Source organism: Terrapene carolina, unplaced genomic scaffold (assembly GCF_002925995.2).
Source record: "Terrapene carolina triunguis isolate 2854851 unplaced genomic scaffold, T_m_triunguis-2.0 Scaffold56, whole genome shotgun sequence".
Classification (NCBI taxonomy): Eukaryota; Metazoa; Chordata; order Testudines; family Emydidae; genus Terrapene; species Terrapene triunguis.
Window position 1 is genome coordinate 751,220 of NW_020664407.1, and position 18,400 is coordinate 769,619.

An 18,400-nucleotide genomic window follows, 5' to 3' on the forward strand; every position below is an offset into this window, starting at 1 on the left:
TTGCAGATAGACTTTATGGCCACTTCAGCTGCATATTTACTAAATAACAGTTCAGATCTGAAGAACATTTAATCAAAGAGCGCAAACTAGATATAGTCTGGATTAAGGGTGGTGAGAGAATAATAATAAGGTACTAGAAAGACAATGCTCCCCCATCAGACAAGGAATGAAGGGCTAGCCTTGTTCAGGATGCGTCTCTTGAAAGAGTGACGTATCAAAGGCAGGACACAGGAGATGTGTTTGAGAACGCGTAGGAACCATTTATGAATCATCTTGTTGGATATGAGATCAGTGTGTGAGAATATGTAATACTATTATGTATGTTGAGAATATAGCTATATAGTAAAGATTTAACATTAAAATACGCACTTTACTTTCAACCATTTTTGAGTTTTGGGATTGGTATTTCTGATATTCAGATAATTCAAAACCAGATGGTTTTTACATAAATCATATAGGTGCTCTTGAAAGTCCCCCTCTAAAGCTCCAAACTTGGAATGTAGCTAGTCTTCAATGAAGAACAGACTCTATTTAGTTTAGGGAAAAATTCAAGGAATAATTTCCATTTTTAGCAAAAGAAAATTGCTTACTGTGCATGTGGGGTAAGAGATTTTTCTTAACAGTTTATGCTATTTAAGAGAACATCTAAGCCAGTTTCAGCATTAATGCTCTACTCTTCTGAATCTGTGCATTCTCTCCATTTATTTCAAATATTGCATCAGGAGGGGACGTGAAGATTTTGGGGCCTTTTTGCTGGGGCCTAAATTTTTTAATTTCACAAATTATAGAGCTTGATACCTTTATTGTACTGGGTGCTGGAGTATGCACAATTTGAATTTGTGGCCATCTGCTGGTTGACTTTTGATGCCATTTGAAAGGTGATCGTTTCTGCCTGTGCCCCCCTTGCCCTCTGTTTCAAATTTGACACTCTCTAAATGGTACAACAAATTAGATGTGACTGTGTAGTTTGTTGAACACAAATTCCAGTGTACCAGCACTCCACTTTCCCAGCTGCTAAAACATACTTTATTTAGCTCATGTAATTCATTTAGAACCAAACATTGTCAATATTTGAAATGTAGATTTAATGCAGCTAGAGTTATAACAGAATTATAGAACTTGTGGGCCTTTTGATCACACTGGAAATGGATTTTAATTCAGCTGAATCATGAGAAGCAATTGAGAAATGTTATCTATTTAAATTAATGTGCTTTAATTTATGGATAAACCAGAACACCTAAATGATGTGAATAACTGGTGGACTGTAGCTGTCCTAGGTATGCTTGGTGGATAGCATCAGGAACGAAATAATGGAACCTGCAGTATAATCCAATATTATATGAAGAGGACACTTGAATTGTCATCAGTTATAGTATCCTACCTGAAATTATATGGAGTTTGCACTTCTTACTTTAACATTTTAATATACAACTATTGGTGCCCATGCAGTGCTTTTGCAGAACAATGTTCTGTTCTCCCAGGAGATGCTGCACCATAGGGTTTGACCTCACATGGTGCAACTTTCTTGTAGCTGAGGAGGATGGTGGTGGAGGAAAGCGTGCTTGAGATACATGGGCCGCTTTCTCTGTGCCTCTCAATGTTGATGTGTGTAAAACAGACATAAAAATACTAAACTTTGCTAAGGAATTAGACAACTGGATTAGTTACAAGAGATGGTTTGATAATTCTATTCCAAACTTTAAATAGTTCTTACACATAACAGCAAGGAGAAATATGATGGTTGTTAACCTTATCCAAGAAAACATTTTATAATTTTCCTCTTTCAATATTGCAAGCCTCCAAATGTTTCCAGTGGTATCATCATGATTAATGTGGCACTATAGGAAAACAGACAACAAACCAGCCTATGGCATCTTGTTTTGGTTACAGAAACTGCAAAAAGGGGATTTTGTGTATGTTCCTTACAATTTATGGCTGCAAGTCTATACATAGACTGTTAAGTAGATGAATTCTGAGTACATGAAAGAATTAAGTCTTTTTTAAAAATCATTTTATCCTGCCTTCTTCCCAAGACTTTAATACAATTTTTTGAAGAGCCATGGGAAATGTTAGATGTCCTCAGCAGGATCTGAGGATGCTCACTACCTGATAAGATTGGAGCCTAAGTGTGTGCATGAGGTACAGCCTATTTCAAAAGTCTTTGTTGTATAACAAATTTGATGTTTGTGGTAGGACTGCAGGCCCGTTTTGGAGTTTAACAAGATGTCTGTGTTCTAAACACAGGGTTTAGTTTGAAAAAGCATTAAAACCGCCAATATTACGGCACTATAAACCACTTCCATGGTGTCCTATTGTAAGCAGTGGGGAAAAAATACAGACATGATCATGGCTAAAACGGTGATAGTTGCTGCTGTATGCCTGCACAGTTTTCAAAACTAAAATGCAGGGCTTTGCTAAATTGCTAAGCAGACTGGTAAATGTCCAATTTTAGCAACCTAGCATATGTTATAATTTTTATTTTAGCATATGCTGTGTTAGTGGAACTCCCCTCCCCACACATACTGTACACAAAAACTGTCAGATCACAAGATGGTGGCAGTCCAACTTTTCTAATATTTTCCATAGCACTTCAGAATTTTTCATTAATTAAATATTCTTGGACAGGAGGCAGGATAAAAGAGCTTTAAAGATTTTTGGTTTAAAACCTTTCATGTACTCAGAGCTTATATACTTACTAGCTCATCTGTATTCCTGTAGCCCAGAGGTCGGCAACCTTTCAGAAGTGGTGTGCCGAGTCTTCATTTATTCACTCTGATTTAAGGTTTTGTGTGCCAGTAATACATTGTAATGTTTTTAGAAGGTCTCTTTCTATAAGTCTATAATATATAACTAAACTATTGTTGTATGTAAAGTAAATAAGGTTTTTAAAATCTTTAAAAAGCATCATTTAAAGTTAAATTAAAATGCAGAGCCCCCCGGGCCGGTGGCCAGGACCCGGGCAATGTGAGTGCCACTGAAAATCAGCTCGCGTGCCATCTTTGGCACGCGTGCCATAGGTTGCCTACCCCTGCTGTAGCCACAAGCTGTAAGACAGGTCATACAGGGAGTGAGGTCAAAGGGAGCTGTAAGGGACTGGGGAATTGGTGATCTGACCAAGTAGTCACAGCTGGGCTGGTGTCCACAAACCATGGATGGCCACAAGGCACTAGTCAGCGAGCAGGGATAAGAATTATTGTTAGAGCTGGGATTGATAAACAAGAGTCACAATCAGGCTGGGTGTGATGGGGTGGACTAGGCCCTGAGGCCCCCTGCTGGAGGCCTTATGGCCCTGCCACACCCCGCCCCAGAACAGGGCAGTAGAGAGGTACTCCAAGCTGCCTAGAGTGGCTGTGTGGGAAGCAGCCAATCAGGGCCCAGCAGGTCAGTATAAGAAGAACTGCAGGGCCAACGGGAGTTCAGTTCCTTGCTAGAGCAAGCTAGCTGAGGGAGCTGAAGGACCTCGGACGAGGTAGTGCTGCCAGAAACCAGGGAGAGCAAGAAAGAGCTCTGAGCTGGTTGTGGGGACTCCATCAGGACAAAGCTCTGAGGTAAGGGTGAAGATGGCACAGGGAATTAGAGCAGCAGTGTGACTTAGATAAAGGGACACAGGGACAGCTGCTATCTACAGGGTCCCTGGGTTGGGACCCAGAATAGTGGGCAGGCCTGGGTCCCCCCTAAGCTCCCATTAGCAACAGTGGGGTAGTGGCCTGGACATTGAGGCACCCCTAGAGGGGGGAACTGAACTGCAGCAGCCCTGCTCGAGAGTTGTGTCTGGAAAGGCCCTAAGTGGGAGAAAACATTGCTTCCAGGGAAAGAGCCCTGGGGCACCGCTCTATTCTGGAGCAGGGACAAACTGAGAGAAACATTACAGAGGGCAGACTGTGCATGACTTGGCTGGAGGGCTGTTGGCGAAGGCCCACCACAAACAGGTAGAGAGAGAGTGCAGGCACACCCACTCGGCCAGGGGGCGCTTGCGAGAGGTGAGTGCAACTCCGTTACACTGGGGTTGGAGACCGGAGATCAGAGGTAGTTCCAGCCTGAAATCAGGAGGCAAGAGTCAGTGTCAGAGTCAGCCTGGGGTCGGAAACTGAAAATCAGAAAACAAGGTATGGTCTGGAGTTGCAGTAGGCCAGAAGTCTGTTTGATTTCCCAGATTACTTCTGGGGCACCCTCCAGGGTTAAATAGTGTGCATGGGCCAATCAGAGGGCCGCAGGGTGCTGTCACTCTGGACCCTTTGGACGGTACTTCCTGCGATGCCTAATTTCCACAGTTCTCCTTGGATGTGGCTCTGCTTGGCCTCCTAGTGGCAATGTGGGAGTGTCAGCTGTCCCAGGCTTTGCAGACCTATGTTCTCGTCTCACAGGTCCTTATAGCAGCTGAAGACGCTCACTGCTTTTAGATATTTAATGGGTAGGTAGCAAGTGGTCCTGAGACCTAGCACATTTGATTCACTAGTAGGTGCTATGCTTCTAAACAGGAGTGTTGTCTGTTCTCCTTAGTATCAATGGTGTGGAAGGCAGAGACCATACTGGCGCGCACACAGTTTCCACACACTTTTATTTAATTTTGGACTGCCAATTTCCCAACCTATTCTTCCTGCCGCCTCCTTTTTTAAGTGTCCTGCCTATCTGGGGACCCAACATAGTGAGAAGGAGTGAGTCTCTTTTTTTTTTTTTTTCCTTTTATAATATCAAGTTTTTCTAACATGGGTTCAGAGGAGTAGAGGCACGCATAGGTTGACCATGTTTGTTGGTTGGAAATACGGGAAAACCGTGTGAAAAATAAGGGACAAGGCTTTAGGGACATTTTAGGGAAACATAATTCCTCTCTAATATACAACGCAATAATCATAATTTAATGTTTAAAATGGTCAAGGGATGTCCCTTAAAATAAGTGGTCACCTTAAAGGGACAAATCAATTAAATAAGGGTTGGTTACTTAAAATAAAGGATGGGGGTCACCTTAGGTGACATGGTTAATACAGCTGCATCTGTACTATGCTGTCTCAAACCCTGCTGTACTAATGTGTGGGAACCTTGGTTGTGACATGAAAACACGTGTTTCTACAGTGTGACAATATGATCCAATCAGCCCACCAAATTGTTCATTGGATATACTCCAAAATCCCTGTTGTGGTATTATATTCTGCCTGCCTATATTCTCCTAGTAGTTGAGTTCCTGTCTGTGGTGTACTGCCGCTGTGTTCTGTTAAAAGCCTAACATGTTGCAGTATGGGGATGGTTGTTTTCAATGATGGATGGAGGGTGACTCCTTCATATGCAAGTCTAGATTGTGCCTTGTGTGGTATGGGTATGCAAGGGAAGGGGAAGTGGGAAGGGGAGAGGGTGCAATGAGCATCTTCCCCTTGATTTTTAAAAGAGGGGCCAGGTACAGTCTCGATGTTTGTGCTCTTAGGTCTTGATCCGGAGCCCACTGAAGTCAACAGGACTCTGTCCATTGACTTCAGTGGGTTTTCGATCAGGTCCCTGGTGTACAAGGACCCAAGGGTTCTAGCCTCAACAGCAGTACTAGAAACCTCAACATGGGGGGCAGGATGTGAGAACCGGCCCATGGCCTTGACCTCCCTCCTTCCACATCAGCCAGAAGAGCTGGTCTAGCAACAGCTTTTTTTTCACCTACAAGACTGTTATTGTTTTGCTTGCCATGTTTGTTAGTTGACAAGCAGTCTTTTGCTGTCCCTAAAGCATTGTCCCTTATTTTCCATGTGGTTTCCCTTATTTACAACTAACAAACGTGGTCAACCTATGTGTGCCCCTACTCCTCAGAACCCATGTTAGAAAAGCTTGATATTATTAAAAAAAAAAAAAAAAAGAGAGAGACTCACTCCTTCTCACTATGTTGGGTGCCCAGATAGGCAAGGACACTTGAAAAAGGAAGTGGCAAGGGGAATTGAGGTATTGTCAATTTAGTGCAGTATGCATAGAAATTAGCTCTGAACTGCTGTTGAATTCTGAGCACTGTGGATACAAGACTAGAAAAAGAAAGCTAGATATTTAAACTATATTTTTCCTGAACTCTATCTATAATGCTACTAGAAATAACAGTCTATTGATAACAATTGAAAACAATTATGGTAATTAGAGCGTCTTTAACATTAGATATTTGTTAGTGCTAAGATAAGGAGATTTCTTATTTTCCAGTCATGCTGCTCATCTTTGTGGACATTTCATTTGGGTTTTTGTTCATAGACATTGAATGATTTAACACTCCCCCCCCCTCCTTTTTTTCAAATGTCACTTAGCCACAAAATGAAATTCAGTGAAACCAGAAATCTGCACACTTTTATTTGGCTAAATTAATTTTATAAGTAGTGGAGACGAACTGGGGACTAATACCATTTTTCTGCTCTATCAACCATCCTACTAGCTGAGAGCTAATGAAAGACATCTAACTGTGTTTGTGCATGCGCGTGTGTGTGTGGTGAGAGAGAGAGAATAACTGCTTTTAAAGCCACCTATGTACTTGTCTTAGTGCTTATAAAACCTGTGGCCCTGTATTCACTATATCTTAAGGGAACACAGACCAATTAATGGTTTTGGTGCCACCTGGGGTGCTTCTAATGGAGTCAGTGTCAACACAAACTCTCTCCCAGCTACCTTCCTGCTGTTGAGCCAGCTCCTCTACTGATCAGCCAGGGTAGCCTCTGGCCACAAGAGTCAGCTTGATCTAGTGTTCAGAGTTTTAGACTTGAATACTGTCTTTGACACAGACTCCCTTTGTGCCTGTACCCAAGTCTCTTAACCTTAATATCTTTGTGTCCCTCTTCTTACAATGGAGACAGTGGTGCTTACTTACCTCACAGGAGTCTTGTGATAATGTTTGTAAAGCACTACTAATGGTATGTAAGTGCTAACATTTCCATGAATGAGCACAGAAACTTAGAGTATGTCTACATTACGAAATTAGGTCGATTTAACAGAAGTCAATTTTTTAGAAATCGATTTGATACAGTCAATTGTGTGTTCCTACTAAGCGCATTAAGTCGGCGGAGTGCGTCCACAGTACCGAGGCTAGCGTCGACTTTCGGAGCGTTGCACTGTGGTAGCTATCCCGCAGTCTCCGCTGCCCATTGGAATTCTGGGTTGAGCTCCCAATGCCTGATGGGGCAAAAACATTGTCGCGGGTGGTTCTGGGTACATGTCGTCAGGCCCCCCTCCCTCTCTCCTTCCCTCCCTCCGTGAAAGCAACGGCAAAAAATTGTTTCTCGCCTTTTTTCCTGGGTTACCTGTGCAGACGACATACCATGGCAAGCGTGGAGCCTGCTCAGCTCACTGTCACCGTACGTCTCCTGGGTGCTGCTGACAGATGTGGTACTGCATTGCTACACAGCAGCAGCTCCTTGCCTTTGCAAGTTAGCAAAGACGGTTAGCAGCCGTATTGCACCATCTGCTGCTGTCTCCTGGTTGCTCCTGGCCGGCCTCGGTGAGGTCAGTTGGGGGTGCCTGGGCAGACATGGGTGCTCATGGCCGGCGTTGGTGAGGTCAGTCGGGGGCGCCTGGACATAAATGGGAGTTACTGTAGGTCATTCTCTTCTTTAAGTTTTGTCTAATGAAGATTCAGTCCTGCCTGGAATATCATGCGAGCTGGAGGCTTTTGCCTCAGGCTGCTCTCCCAGCCGGCAGCACTGCGTGGTTGCACCTACCCCAGCCTACCCCTTCCTCCCATGGCTCATGAAGCCTGGATAGTAGTAAGGAGCAGTTCAACTATAGGCTGAGCAAGTGCAGAATGGTGGTAGAATGTGCCTTTGGACATTTAAAATCTCACTGGCACTGTTTGCTGACTAGGCTGTTTGCGATTAGAAGAGCACAGCAAGGCGCGTTGCGCATCACAGAGGCTTTGAAAACTAGTTTCATGACTGGCCAGGCTTCGGTGTGACAGTTGTGTTTCTTCTTGATGCAAACCCGCCCCCTTTGTTGATTTTAATTCCCTGTAAGCCAACCCTGTAAGCCATGTCATCAGTCGCCCCTCCCTCCGTGAGAGCAACTGCAGACAATCGTTTTGCACCTTTTTTCCATGGAGACGCCATACCACAGCAAGCATGGAGCCTGCTCAGATCACCACGGCAGTTATGAGCACTGTAAACACCACACACATTATCCTGCAGTATATGCAGCACCAGAAACTTCAAAAGCAGGCGAGGAGGCAACGGCAGCGCAGTGATGAGAGTGATGAGGACATGGACACAGACTTATCTCAAAGCACGGGTCCCGGCAATTTGGACATCATGGTGGTAATGGGGCAGGTTCATGCCGTGGAACACCGATTCTGGGCCTGGGAAACAAGCACAGACAGGTGGGACCACATAGTGTTGCAGGTCTGGGATGATTCCCAGTGGCTGAGAAACTTCTGCATGTGTAAAGACACTTTCATGGAACTTTGTGGCTTGCTTTCCACTGCCCTGAATTGCAAGAATATCAAGATGAGAGCAGCCCGCACAGTTCACAAGCGAGTGGCAATAGCCCTCTGGAAGCTTGCAACGCCAGACAGCTACCGGTCAGTAGGCAATCAATTTGGAGTGGGCAAATCTACTGTGGGGACTGCTGTGATCACTGAGCTGCTGCTATCAAGGGTAGTGATTCTGGGAAATGTGCAGATCATAGTGGATGGCTTTGCTGCAATGGGATTCCCTAAGTGTGGGGGGGGCGATAGACGGAATGCATATCTCTATCTTGGGACTGGACCACCAAGGCAGCCAGTACATAAACCGCAAGGGGTACTTTTCAATGGTGCTGCAAGCACTGGTGGGTCACAAGGGACGTTTCACCAACATCAACGTGGGATGGCCGGGAAAGGTACATGACGCTCACATCTTCAGAACTCTGGTCTGTTTGAACAGTTGGCGAAAGGGACTTACTTTCCAGACCAGAAAATAACCGTTGGGGATGTTGAAATGCCTATAGTTATCCTTGGGGACCCAGCCTACCCCTTAATGCTCCCTGGACAGTAGTCAGGAGCTGTTCAACTATAGGCTGAGCAAATGCAGAATGGTGGTAGAATGTGCATTTGGACGTTTAAAAGCGTGCTGGCGCAGTTTACTGACTCGGTTAGACCTCAGCAAAACCAATATTCCCTTCATTATTACTGCTTGCTGGGTGCTCCACAATATCTGTGAGTAAGGGGGAAACATTTATGGCAGGGTGGGAGGTTGAGGCAAATCACCTGGCCGCTGATTACGTGCAGCCAGACACCAGGGCGGTTAGAAGAGCACAGCAGGGCACACTGCGCATCAGAGAAGCTTTGAAAACCAGTTTCATGACTGGCCAGGCAACGGTGTGAAAGTTCTGTTTGTTTCTCCTTGATGAAAGCCCGCCCCCTTGGTTCACTCTACTTCCCTGTAAGCCAACCGCTCTCCCCTCCCCCCCTTTGATCTCCGCTTGCCGAGGCAATAAAGTCATTGTTGTTTCAAATTCATGCATTCTTTATTAATTTGTCACACAAATGGGGGGGATAACTGCCAAGGTAGCCCCGTGAGGGGTGGGAGAGGAGAGAATCACCGGGTGGGGTGATGGAGGAGGGAAGGACAAGGCCACACTGCACTTCAAAACTTATTTATTGAATGCCAGCTTTCTGTTGCTTGGGCAGTCCTCTGGGATGGAGTGGTTGGGTGGCCGGAGCCCCCACCACAACGTTCTTGGGCGTCTGGGCACAGTCTTTTTGCTTCTTTAACCTTCATAACATGTGGGAATGGTTTCAAACAGCAGCGCCCTCATTTCATATACCAAGCACCCGTTGGGTTGGCCATTTAAAATGGATTGGCCATTTAAAAGGAGGGGCTGCAGTTTTTGGGTTAACGTGCAGCACAAACCCAACTAAACCCCCACCCCCAATTCTCTGGGATGATCGCTTCACTCCTCCCCCCACCACGTGGCTAACAGGCTTTGGGAGTACATCCAGGAGAGCTTCACTGAGATGTCCCTAGAGGATGTCCGCTCCATCCCCATACACGTTATCAGACTTTTCCAGTAGCTGTACTGGCCACGAATGCATCCCAAGTCTTCAGGGCAAATTAATCATTAAATACGCTTGCTTTTAAACCATATATTATATTTACAAAGGTACATTCACCAGAGGTTCTTCTCCGCCTTCTAGGTCTGGGAGCCCGCCTTCGGTGGGTTGGGAGGGTACTAGATCCAGGGTGAAAAACAGTTCCTGGCTGTCGGGGAAAATGGTTTCTCCGCTTGCTTGCTGTGCACTATCTTCAACCTCTTCCTCCTCATTATCTTCCTCGGCCCCAAAATCCGCATCCCTGTTGTGTGAGAATCCATTGACGGAGTCCACGCACAGGGCTGGGATAGTTGTAGGGGCACCCCCTTGAATGGCATGCAGCTCATCATAGAAGCGTCATGTCTGGGGCTCTGACCCGGAGCAGCCGTTTGCCTCTCTGGTTCTTTGATAGGCTTGCCTGAACTCCTTAAGTTTCACGCAGCACTGCTGCGGGTCCCTGTTATAGCCTCATGCCCTTGGAGATTTTTTCAAATGTTTTGGCATTTCGTCTTTTGGAACGGAGTTCTGATAGCATGGATTCCTCTCCCCATACAGTGATCAGATCCAGTACTTCCCGTTTGGTCCATGCTGGAGCTCTTTTGCGATTCTGGGACTCCATGGTCACCTGTGCTGATGAGATCTGCACGGTCACCTCTGAGCTCGCCATACTGGCCAAACAGGAAATGAAATTCAAAAGTTTGGGGAGCTTTTCCTGTCTACCTGGCCAGTGCATCTGAGTTGAGAGTGCTGTCCAGAGCAGTCACAATGGAGCACTCTGGGATAGCTCCCAGAGGCCAATACCGTCGAATTGCGTCCACACTACCCCAAATTCGACCCAGCAAGGTCAATTTCAGCGCTGATCCCTTCGTCCGGGAGGAGTACAGAAATCGATTTTAAGAGCCCTTTAAGTCTACAAAAATGGTTTCGTCGTGTGGACGGGTGCAGGGTTAAATCGATCTAACGCTGCTAAATTCGACCTAAACTCGTAGTGTAGACGAGGGCTTAATCTCTAGAGGCATTACAGCCTTCAGAATCCTTGCTTGTTCAGGAATTATCTCTTTAAACACTTCAACGTACAGCAGTTATGTCTGAACCCAGCACAATAAGGCTCTGCTACTGCAACCAGAGAAACTGAGGGATAGCCAATGATACCTCTTTTATATAGATTTAGTCATTTATATTTGACACCACCACCAAACCCCCCATCCCCAGCAAAATCTTCCATTTCACTGACCTTCTCCAAAATCGTAAGGCCTACCCTCTGCATAGTGGTATAATCAGCATGGACAAGAGTCATTTGCATTAGAGTGGGTTTGGAAACTTGTTTTGCAGGTTTTCCCAAAAATGCTAAGACCAGTTCTGTCCATGTGGAATTTGTATAGAGAACCTTAGATAGTGTTCCATCATGAATTTAATATGTTGGTTGTCTGACCTTACACAGTTGGATAATTGTTTGAAAGGTCAGACTGCCTTTTTTTGTTTTCTGTTAAATAGAAAAAATATCTACAAAAGTATAGTTTGTAATGCATATGTTACGTTTGTATACTATGCTGTGAAATGACCTAGGTTTCATCTCTAGACTCCTTATAGGGGACAACATTTTGTTATAAACAATGCAAAATATTACATTTGCTTCTTGTTTGTTGTGCTGCTGCTGTTTAATCCTGTAGTTTGTTTTGAGAATGTACAACAATGTTAGCACATGGAATATTATTATAAATGAATATCTGATTGACAAACATGTTAAAATTTACCACAATTTCTCCAGTATAATATGTTGAGTTATTGGGGTGGGGGGGTTAAATTGAATATAAAGAATATTAAATAAAAGGCCTATATTGCTTTTATTTAATGTACTGTAAAGACTACCGGCATCTTTAATGGGGACAGAATCAGGCCCCAAATCATTAATACAAGGGCAGGGTTGGTGGTTGGAGAAGATAATCTAGCTGGAATTGGGTCATAAGATTTTCCTGTAAAGTAGTGGACTAAAAACTGGACTTCTGTCTTATTTAACAAATTGACGTTTGGCTTTTCATTATCATTAGACTGTTTTCAATTCCTACCGCAAGTCTTGACTATTATTTTTTTTTGCCTTTTTTCTAGAGCCTCGAAGGTATTGTGATGGCAGCATCTTGGAATTTCATGAGAGTAGTTCATTATTCCAAAACTGTTTTGTCACAGGGAGTCCAGATAGGAGGAATCACCAGTGATTTGGGGCATGCCTTGTCCAGGACTATAACTTCAAGTTTTGTTGCCAAAACACCCACATCAAATACAGTGGAACTGCTTGGTAAAGCGTACCCTCGAGATGACTACAGCAATGTCACAGAGAAAATTCTCTGCAAGGTGGGAAAGAACTTGCACAACCAACGGTACCACCCTTTGTGGCTGATCAAAGAGCGAATAAAGGATCATTTTTACAAGCAGTATATAGGACGCTTTGGGACCCCACTCTTTTCTGTTTATGATGATCTGTCCCCGGTGGTTACAGTGGAGCAGAACTTTGACAGATTGCTTATCCCACAAGACCACCCCAGCAGGAGGAAAGGGGAAAACTACTACATGAACCACATTCACATGCTAAGAGCACATACGTCAGCTCACCAGTGGGACTTGATGCACTCAGGGCTGGATGCCTTTCTGGTTGTGGGAGATGTCTACCGCCGCGATACGATTGATAGCAGCCACTACCCAATCTTTCACCAGATGGAAGGAGTGCGACTCTTCTCCAATCATGAGGTAGGAACTATTCACAATGCTTAGCATGACTCTAACAAGCAAGGAGTTTCACAGGTCCCTCCATTTGGCTAGTATCACTTTATTTGTATCTGTAACTGCAGCCTGTCAAGGAATTTCCCCTTTCCAAAGGGTTATTGTTTCTAGCCCTCATAGACTGCAAAATGATGGGCCTTACAACCATGCCATGATGACATATGGAAAAGCTATATTAGGCAATTTGTAGAGATTTCTAAAGTGTATTATTTATAATATTTTCCTCCAAGGCTGTTCAGTTTTCCTTTGTGTGCCAAAGGAATCTTATTTTGGCAAAGGAATCTTGTTTTACTGGTGAAGAGGTTAAAAAATCAACCCAATATCGACAAATATTTTAAAGAACATTTCTAAATATAGTTGTTTCTGTAAAATATGTGGCATACACATGCCAGGTTGGTGTGGTATAAAGATTTTATCAAAACTGTCTTGGAATAACTCGCAACTAGAATTTTAGTTAATTTTTTTAAAAACAAAAAATGGTCTTTTTAAAAGAAAAATCATGAAAATCTTTTTCTTAACCTTCTGTTTTAGTTTATGGTTTTCAATTTCAGGGTTTGGAGATTTGGTATTTCCAATTTTGATTAGTCAGTCCAGTCACATGGTAGAGTTTTTCAGAACTGAAACAATTAGATAAAAAGTTTTGATTTTGAAATAAATAATTCCTTTTTCAAACATTCAGATTTTTTTAAAATAGAAAAATTCAATAAAAAATCCACATGAAATTTTGAAAAATGAAAAAAAAATCCTATTTGAAAACTAGCAAAATGAAATGGTCTTTAGAAATTAAAAAAAATAAATAAAGGACAGCAATCAGCTTTACTTAAGACCTGCATAACTCAGTTCATCCATGCCAAACCCATGTTGAGAACATCTTTTTACCATCCGCTTTGTTTCATTCACACGCTCAATATGTCAGTAATTTAGGGCAGTAATTGATACAGCTAAAATTGAAATGCATTTTCTGTTCTAACCATCACCTTTTCTGAGTTGCTTCTAACTTTCTCAGAAAAATTCCTTTTGTACTGTAATTTTCTATTCATAGTCTCGTCCCAAAGCCATGTTAAGGATGGCTCTGTACAGCTGACACTGATACAAGCTTGTGATGCTTATACAGTAAGCTAGCAGGGTGCAAAAATGCCAGTCAGCAAGCCTTTAGCAAATGTCTGAGATTCCTGAGTTTAAATATTTCACTGGCAAAGCTTATACGCACTGTGCATGCTTAAGTGCCATTGATAAGTAATATATTGATAGGAGATTCTTAAAAGGGATGCCAATATGTGAAACGGTTTGCTTGTTGGAATAGAATAGTGATTGGGGTTGCTTAGCTGAGGAGGTAATATGAATGAATATAAGATGTGTGCATATAAGGTGGGGACACACGTATAAAAAGTATATATTTGCATTAGGGAAGTGCCACTTGCAGTTGCACAGTCAAGGTTGGGTTGGGTTGAGTTGAGTTTAACATTTAAAGAATTGATTAACCACTTAGGGCATGTCTACACAACAAAATTAAGTCATTCTACCTTACATTGACATACAGCCACTGCAGTAATTACATCACTCGTGCAGGTCTACACTTGTGTCCGTGGTGCACGTCCTCATCAGGAGCACATGTGCCGATTGTACTGTTTGTGTGGGGCATTGTGGGATGGCTTCTGAAAGCCAGTATCAACTGATGTAAGCAACGCAGTGTGTACACAACGCAATGTCTACGCCTCTCATGGAGGTGCAGTTATTAAGTTGACATAGTGGAGCAGTTCTGTCAACAGGAGCGAAATTTTAGTGTAGACACTTACATAGTTAGGTCGACATAAGCTGCCTTGCATCAATCTAACTCTGTAGTGTAGACCAGGCCTTAGTTATGTATGAAAAATACAGCGTATCCTACTGAAAATTACCACATTTACTGTTTGAATACAGAATGAATTTTCTGAGAATTTGAGTAAATTGGTTAATTAATTTATGGACTAAAATTAATTTAAGAATGGTTCCTTTAAGAAATGTAGCACCCATTTTCAGATTGGTTTTCTCCTGAATGAGCTTAATAATGGAATTAAAATTCACAAATATCTTGTACAGAGTTACATTTGAAGACCTTTTTTAGTATTAATGGTAACTTTTCCCCATTGTTTTTCATAACTGGAAGTTGCTCCTTTAGCAGGCACTAATAAATATTGTTTTACTATAGAGAATTCCACATAGAACTGTAGCTGTGTGTTTTTCCTGTATCACGTAGACAGGTATGGAGCATCTCACTGCTCCCAAGAGATGAACAATAAGCATAGGGTTTTCAATTGATAGTTTTATATCATGGGAAGTCTTAGAAGTATGACTGAAAGTTTCAGGGTCAGACAAGATCCTAGATCCCATGATTACAGACATTGAAATGAGGATCCAAAATTTGACCACATTTGGATACTCCTATGAGATACGGAAAAAGGCATCTCTTCCTCCACAATCTCTCCAACAAGTGTCAGAGCCATTTTAAATTTTGTTTTTAAGTCAGGAAGGGTGAGAAAGAAAAGCCCCATACCATTTCCCATTCACCTCATTGCAGCCTTTAATAAGAATGTTACTTTCTCCCTGTTTTCTCTTTTCTTCACCATTTTTCTCAGGAGAATGATTGGGTTGTTATCACAGAATGTTAACATCCAGTTCATTATATGATTTATAATGATGTGCTAAACAACTTGTCTGGAAAAGATGTTCTCTCTCTCCCTCTTAAATTTGTGTTGGAGACTTTCAGAGTAGCAAACACTTAATAAATATGTGGCACATAGAAAGTGTAGGGCTGGTGGAGAGGAAGATTGCGCAAAATTCACCTTGTAGAATTCAAATACTTTGTTTTATTCTTGAATTTCATGATGAGTATTGACGCAGTACATTGTAATACATAACACTTATTACAAACTTCATCACAAGAATAAAGTGAGACTTCTAATTCCAAAAACTAGTTCAGTGATTTCATTGTGTTCAGTAGGGCCTTTCCATGTTCTGTCTTGGAATTGCTAGGTCAAGAGTCCTCACTCCCTAGATGAATACACAGGGGCTAGTCAGTTTGAAAAAGAGTAAAAAGCGGGGATGTTACAAATATATTATATGTCTGGGCATGCATGTATAAATGCTACCACAGTCCACAGAAGGAGCATGAATGCCAGTGGTAGCTATCACTGCCCTAGGGCATTCTGCTACACACCATGGCAAATAGGAATGCCACAGTATTGCGGATAGAATCCACTTCTTCCTGCTGCTAGAGCACAAGATCTTACAAATTAAGCTAAAGGAAAAGCTTCATTAGCTCATACGTTACGTGTACGTTGCAGTTGATGCCAGATGGGGTGTGACTGCAGCATATGTAGACACATGTGAGCTAGCTTTGATCTAGCTAACTTGAGTACTAATAGCAATGAAGCCACAGCAGCACGGGCTATACAAGCCTGCTCTAGACCCTGGATATGTACTGAATGACTCACCCGCCCTGCTGCAGCTCCTCTGCTGTTGATTAAGGCCAGCTTCGGTCTGTATCCTTAAGTTTAGAAGGAAGGTCTCTGAGGCAGAGTTGAGTAGATCTGATTTCATGCAGGCAATGATATACATTTAACACACTAGCCAGTTCGTTATATTACTTTGCTTTTCAGGTTTCCACAGTCATTGTTTGTCCTCCTTCCACCTGGAAGCAGTCAGATAACAGGAAGTGCCAAAGGTCCCATGGCATTTTGAATTTAAAATACACAGCTAATGGTCTCCATCGTTTGTGATATCGAGAGAGTAAACATGTTTGCAAAAAGCTTCAGTTCAGCTTGAATGGGCATTTTGGACAGGATAAGAAAGATTTAATGAACCACCTCTTTTTCACAAACTCATGTCAAACTGTAATCAAGGCGTATTTCGAATAGTACTGCTGTTTGAGTGAAACATTCACATCACTCTTCCCAAATATCTTAGAATAATAATAATGGGGATTAGAGCTAGGAGAACTATTATTAGTTTGAAAAAAAAATTACCTTTTTATGTTCATAAATTAACCATTTGATTTTTTTTAATGAATTTGTTCATTATTCAGAATTATTTGATGAGTACTTTATTTCACCATACTCTGATGTGTTTGCAGACTATTTGGTTCAGTTATGTCTTTGATTATTTGCTAATCCTTATTCATAGTGTGTGAATGATCACCCAAATCACATGGCATTATGTCTGCTCCCTGGTTGGATGAGTGATTCTTTTATCAATAAGAGCAGAGAAATCTGAGATTTCAAGATCGCCATGCAACCAGCTCCATTGTGAAGCTTTCCATGACTACTCATTCACAGAAATATTAGAGACTCATTTTCCAAGTACATTCTTGTTCTAAAAATATTTTTTAAATACACCTCTACCCCAATATAACATGACCCGATATAACACAAATTCGGATATAATGTGGTAAAACAGTGCTCCAGGGGGGCGGGGCTGCACACTCCGGTGGATCAAAGCAAGTTCAATATAACACGGTTTCAGCTATAACGCGGTAAGATTTTTTGGCTCCCGAGGACAGCGTTATATCGGGGTAGAGGTGTATTCATAGAAATGGACACACAAAACTAATTATGAAACAGTCATGGACACAATCAAAGCACATTTGCAGTTTTTATTCGAACATGTTTATTAATTTTTTTAATATTTGCCTAAAGTATTGTATGAATTAATGCTTATGAAGGGAGGTAATAGAAGTGGCAGGAACTAGAATACTGTAAGGCTCTGCTAATGCACCTCAATTCTGAATGTAAAATACGCTAACTATTCTTGTTCTGACTCATGCAGCAGCAAATAATTTTTTTTTTAAGATATAGACAAAATTTGCAGTATGGGCTGCAAAGACAACACAATGCTCATTTTCATTTTTGGTCTTTAATACTACAAATTAAAATCCAAGACTATAGAAATGAAATATTGCATATATAATGATATCCTCAATAAAGATCTCATCAGGCATTCTTTAGTGTGGTATGTTTTGTATTAATACAGTGGATCAGGGGAATGAATATGGCCATTTTGTACTGAAGATCTTGTTAAGACAGCAACATGAAAAAGTAAAAAATCAAAACTGGAAATCAGTTTCTTTTGTAACAGAGGAGAGAGAGAGTGATGGATTTGAGAGTCTAGAAGAGACAGTTTCTGTTCCAAACAGTGCGCAGTCTGCTATGGGATGGAGGGAAGGAGGTGTTTGGTGTGTTGTGGGGTTTCATTGGAAGGCATCTCCCAGAGAAGGGGAAAATTAAAACTAAAAATACAATTTATTATGGTTTGTTCCTTTCCTGAAAAAAGGACCTCAGTGTGTTGTCTACACTCACAGCACTGCAGTGGGGCAGGTGCACCGCTGCAACTGTAGCACTGAGTGAAGACACTGCCTATGCCGTCGGCGTAGGTACTCCACTTCCCTGAGAGCCCGTAGCTATGTCGATGGGAGAAGCCCTCCCACCAACATGGTGCTCTCTACACCAAGAGCTCAGTCGCTATAACATAAGCAGGTAGTATAGACCAGGGCTCAGAGAAGATGTCTCTAATCTGAACAGAGTCTCCGCCTATCTTTTTTTATCTATATATACAAATATATAAAATCTCATGATTTTCCATCTG

General features: G+C 42.3%; 1 protein-coding gene across 1 annotated transcript in view; it reads left to right on the top strand.

Moving 5' to 3' along the window:
- Positions 1–8,198: 8,198 nt before the first annotated feature.
- Positions 8,199–18,400, top strand: part of LOC113407917 (phenylalanine--tRNA ligase, mitochondrial-like) — a 301,040-nt gene continuing 290,838 nt past the window's right edge. The window contains exons 1-2 of the mRNA XM_029913232.1: positions 8,199–8,252; positions 12,113–12,748. Coding sequence (XP_029769092.1) covers positions 8,199–8,252; positions 12,113–12,748 — 690 coding nt within the window. The remainder of the gene's footprint in view (positions 8,253–12,112; positions 12,749–18,400) is intronic.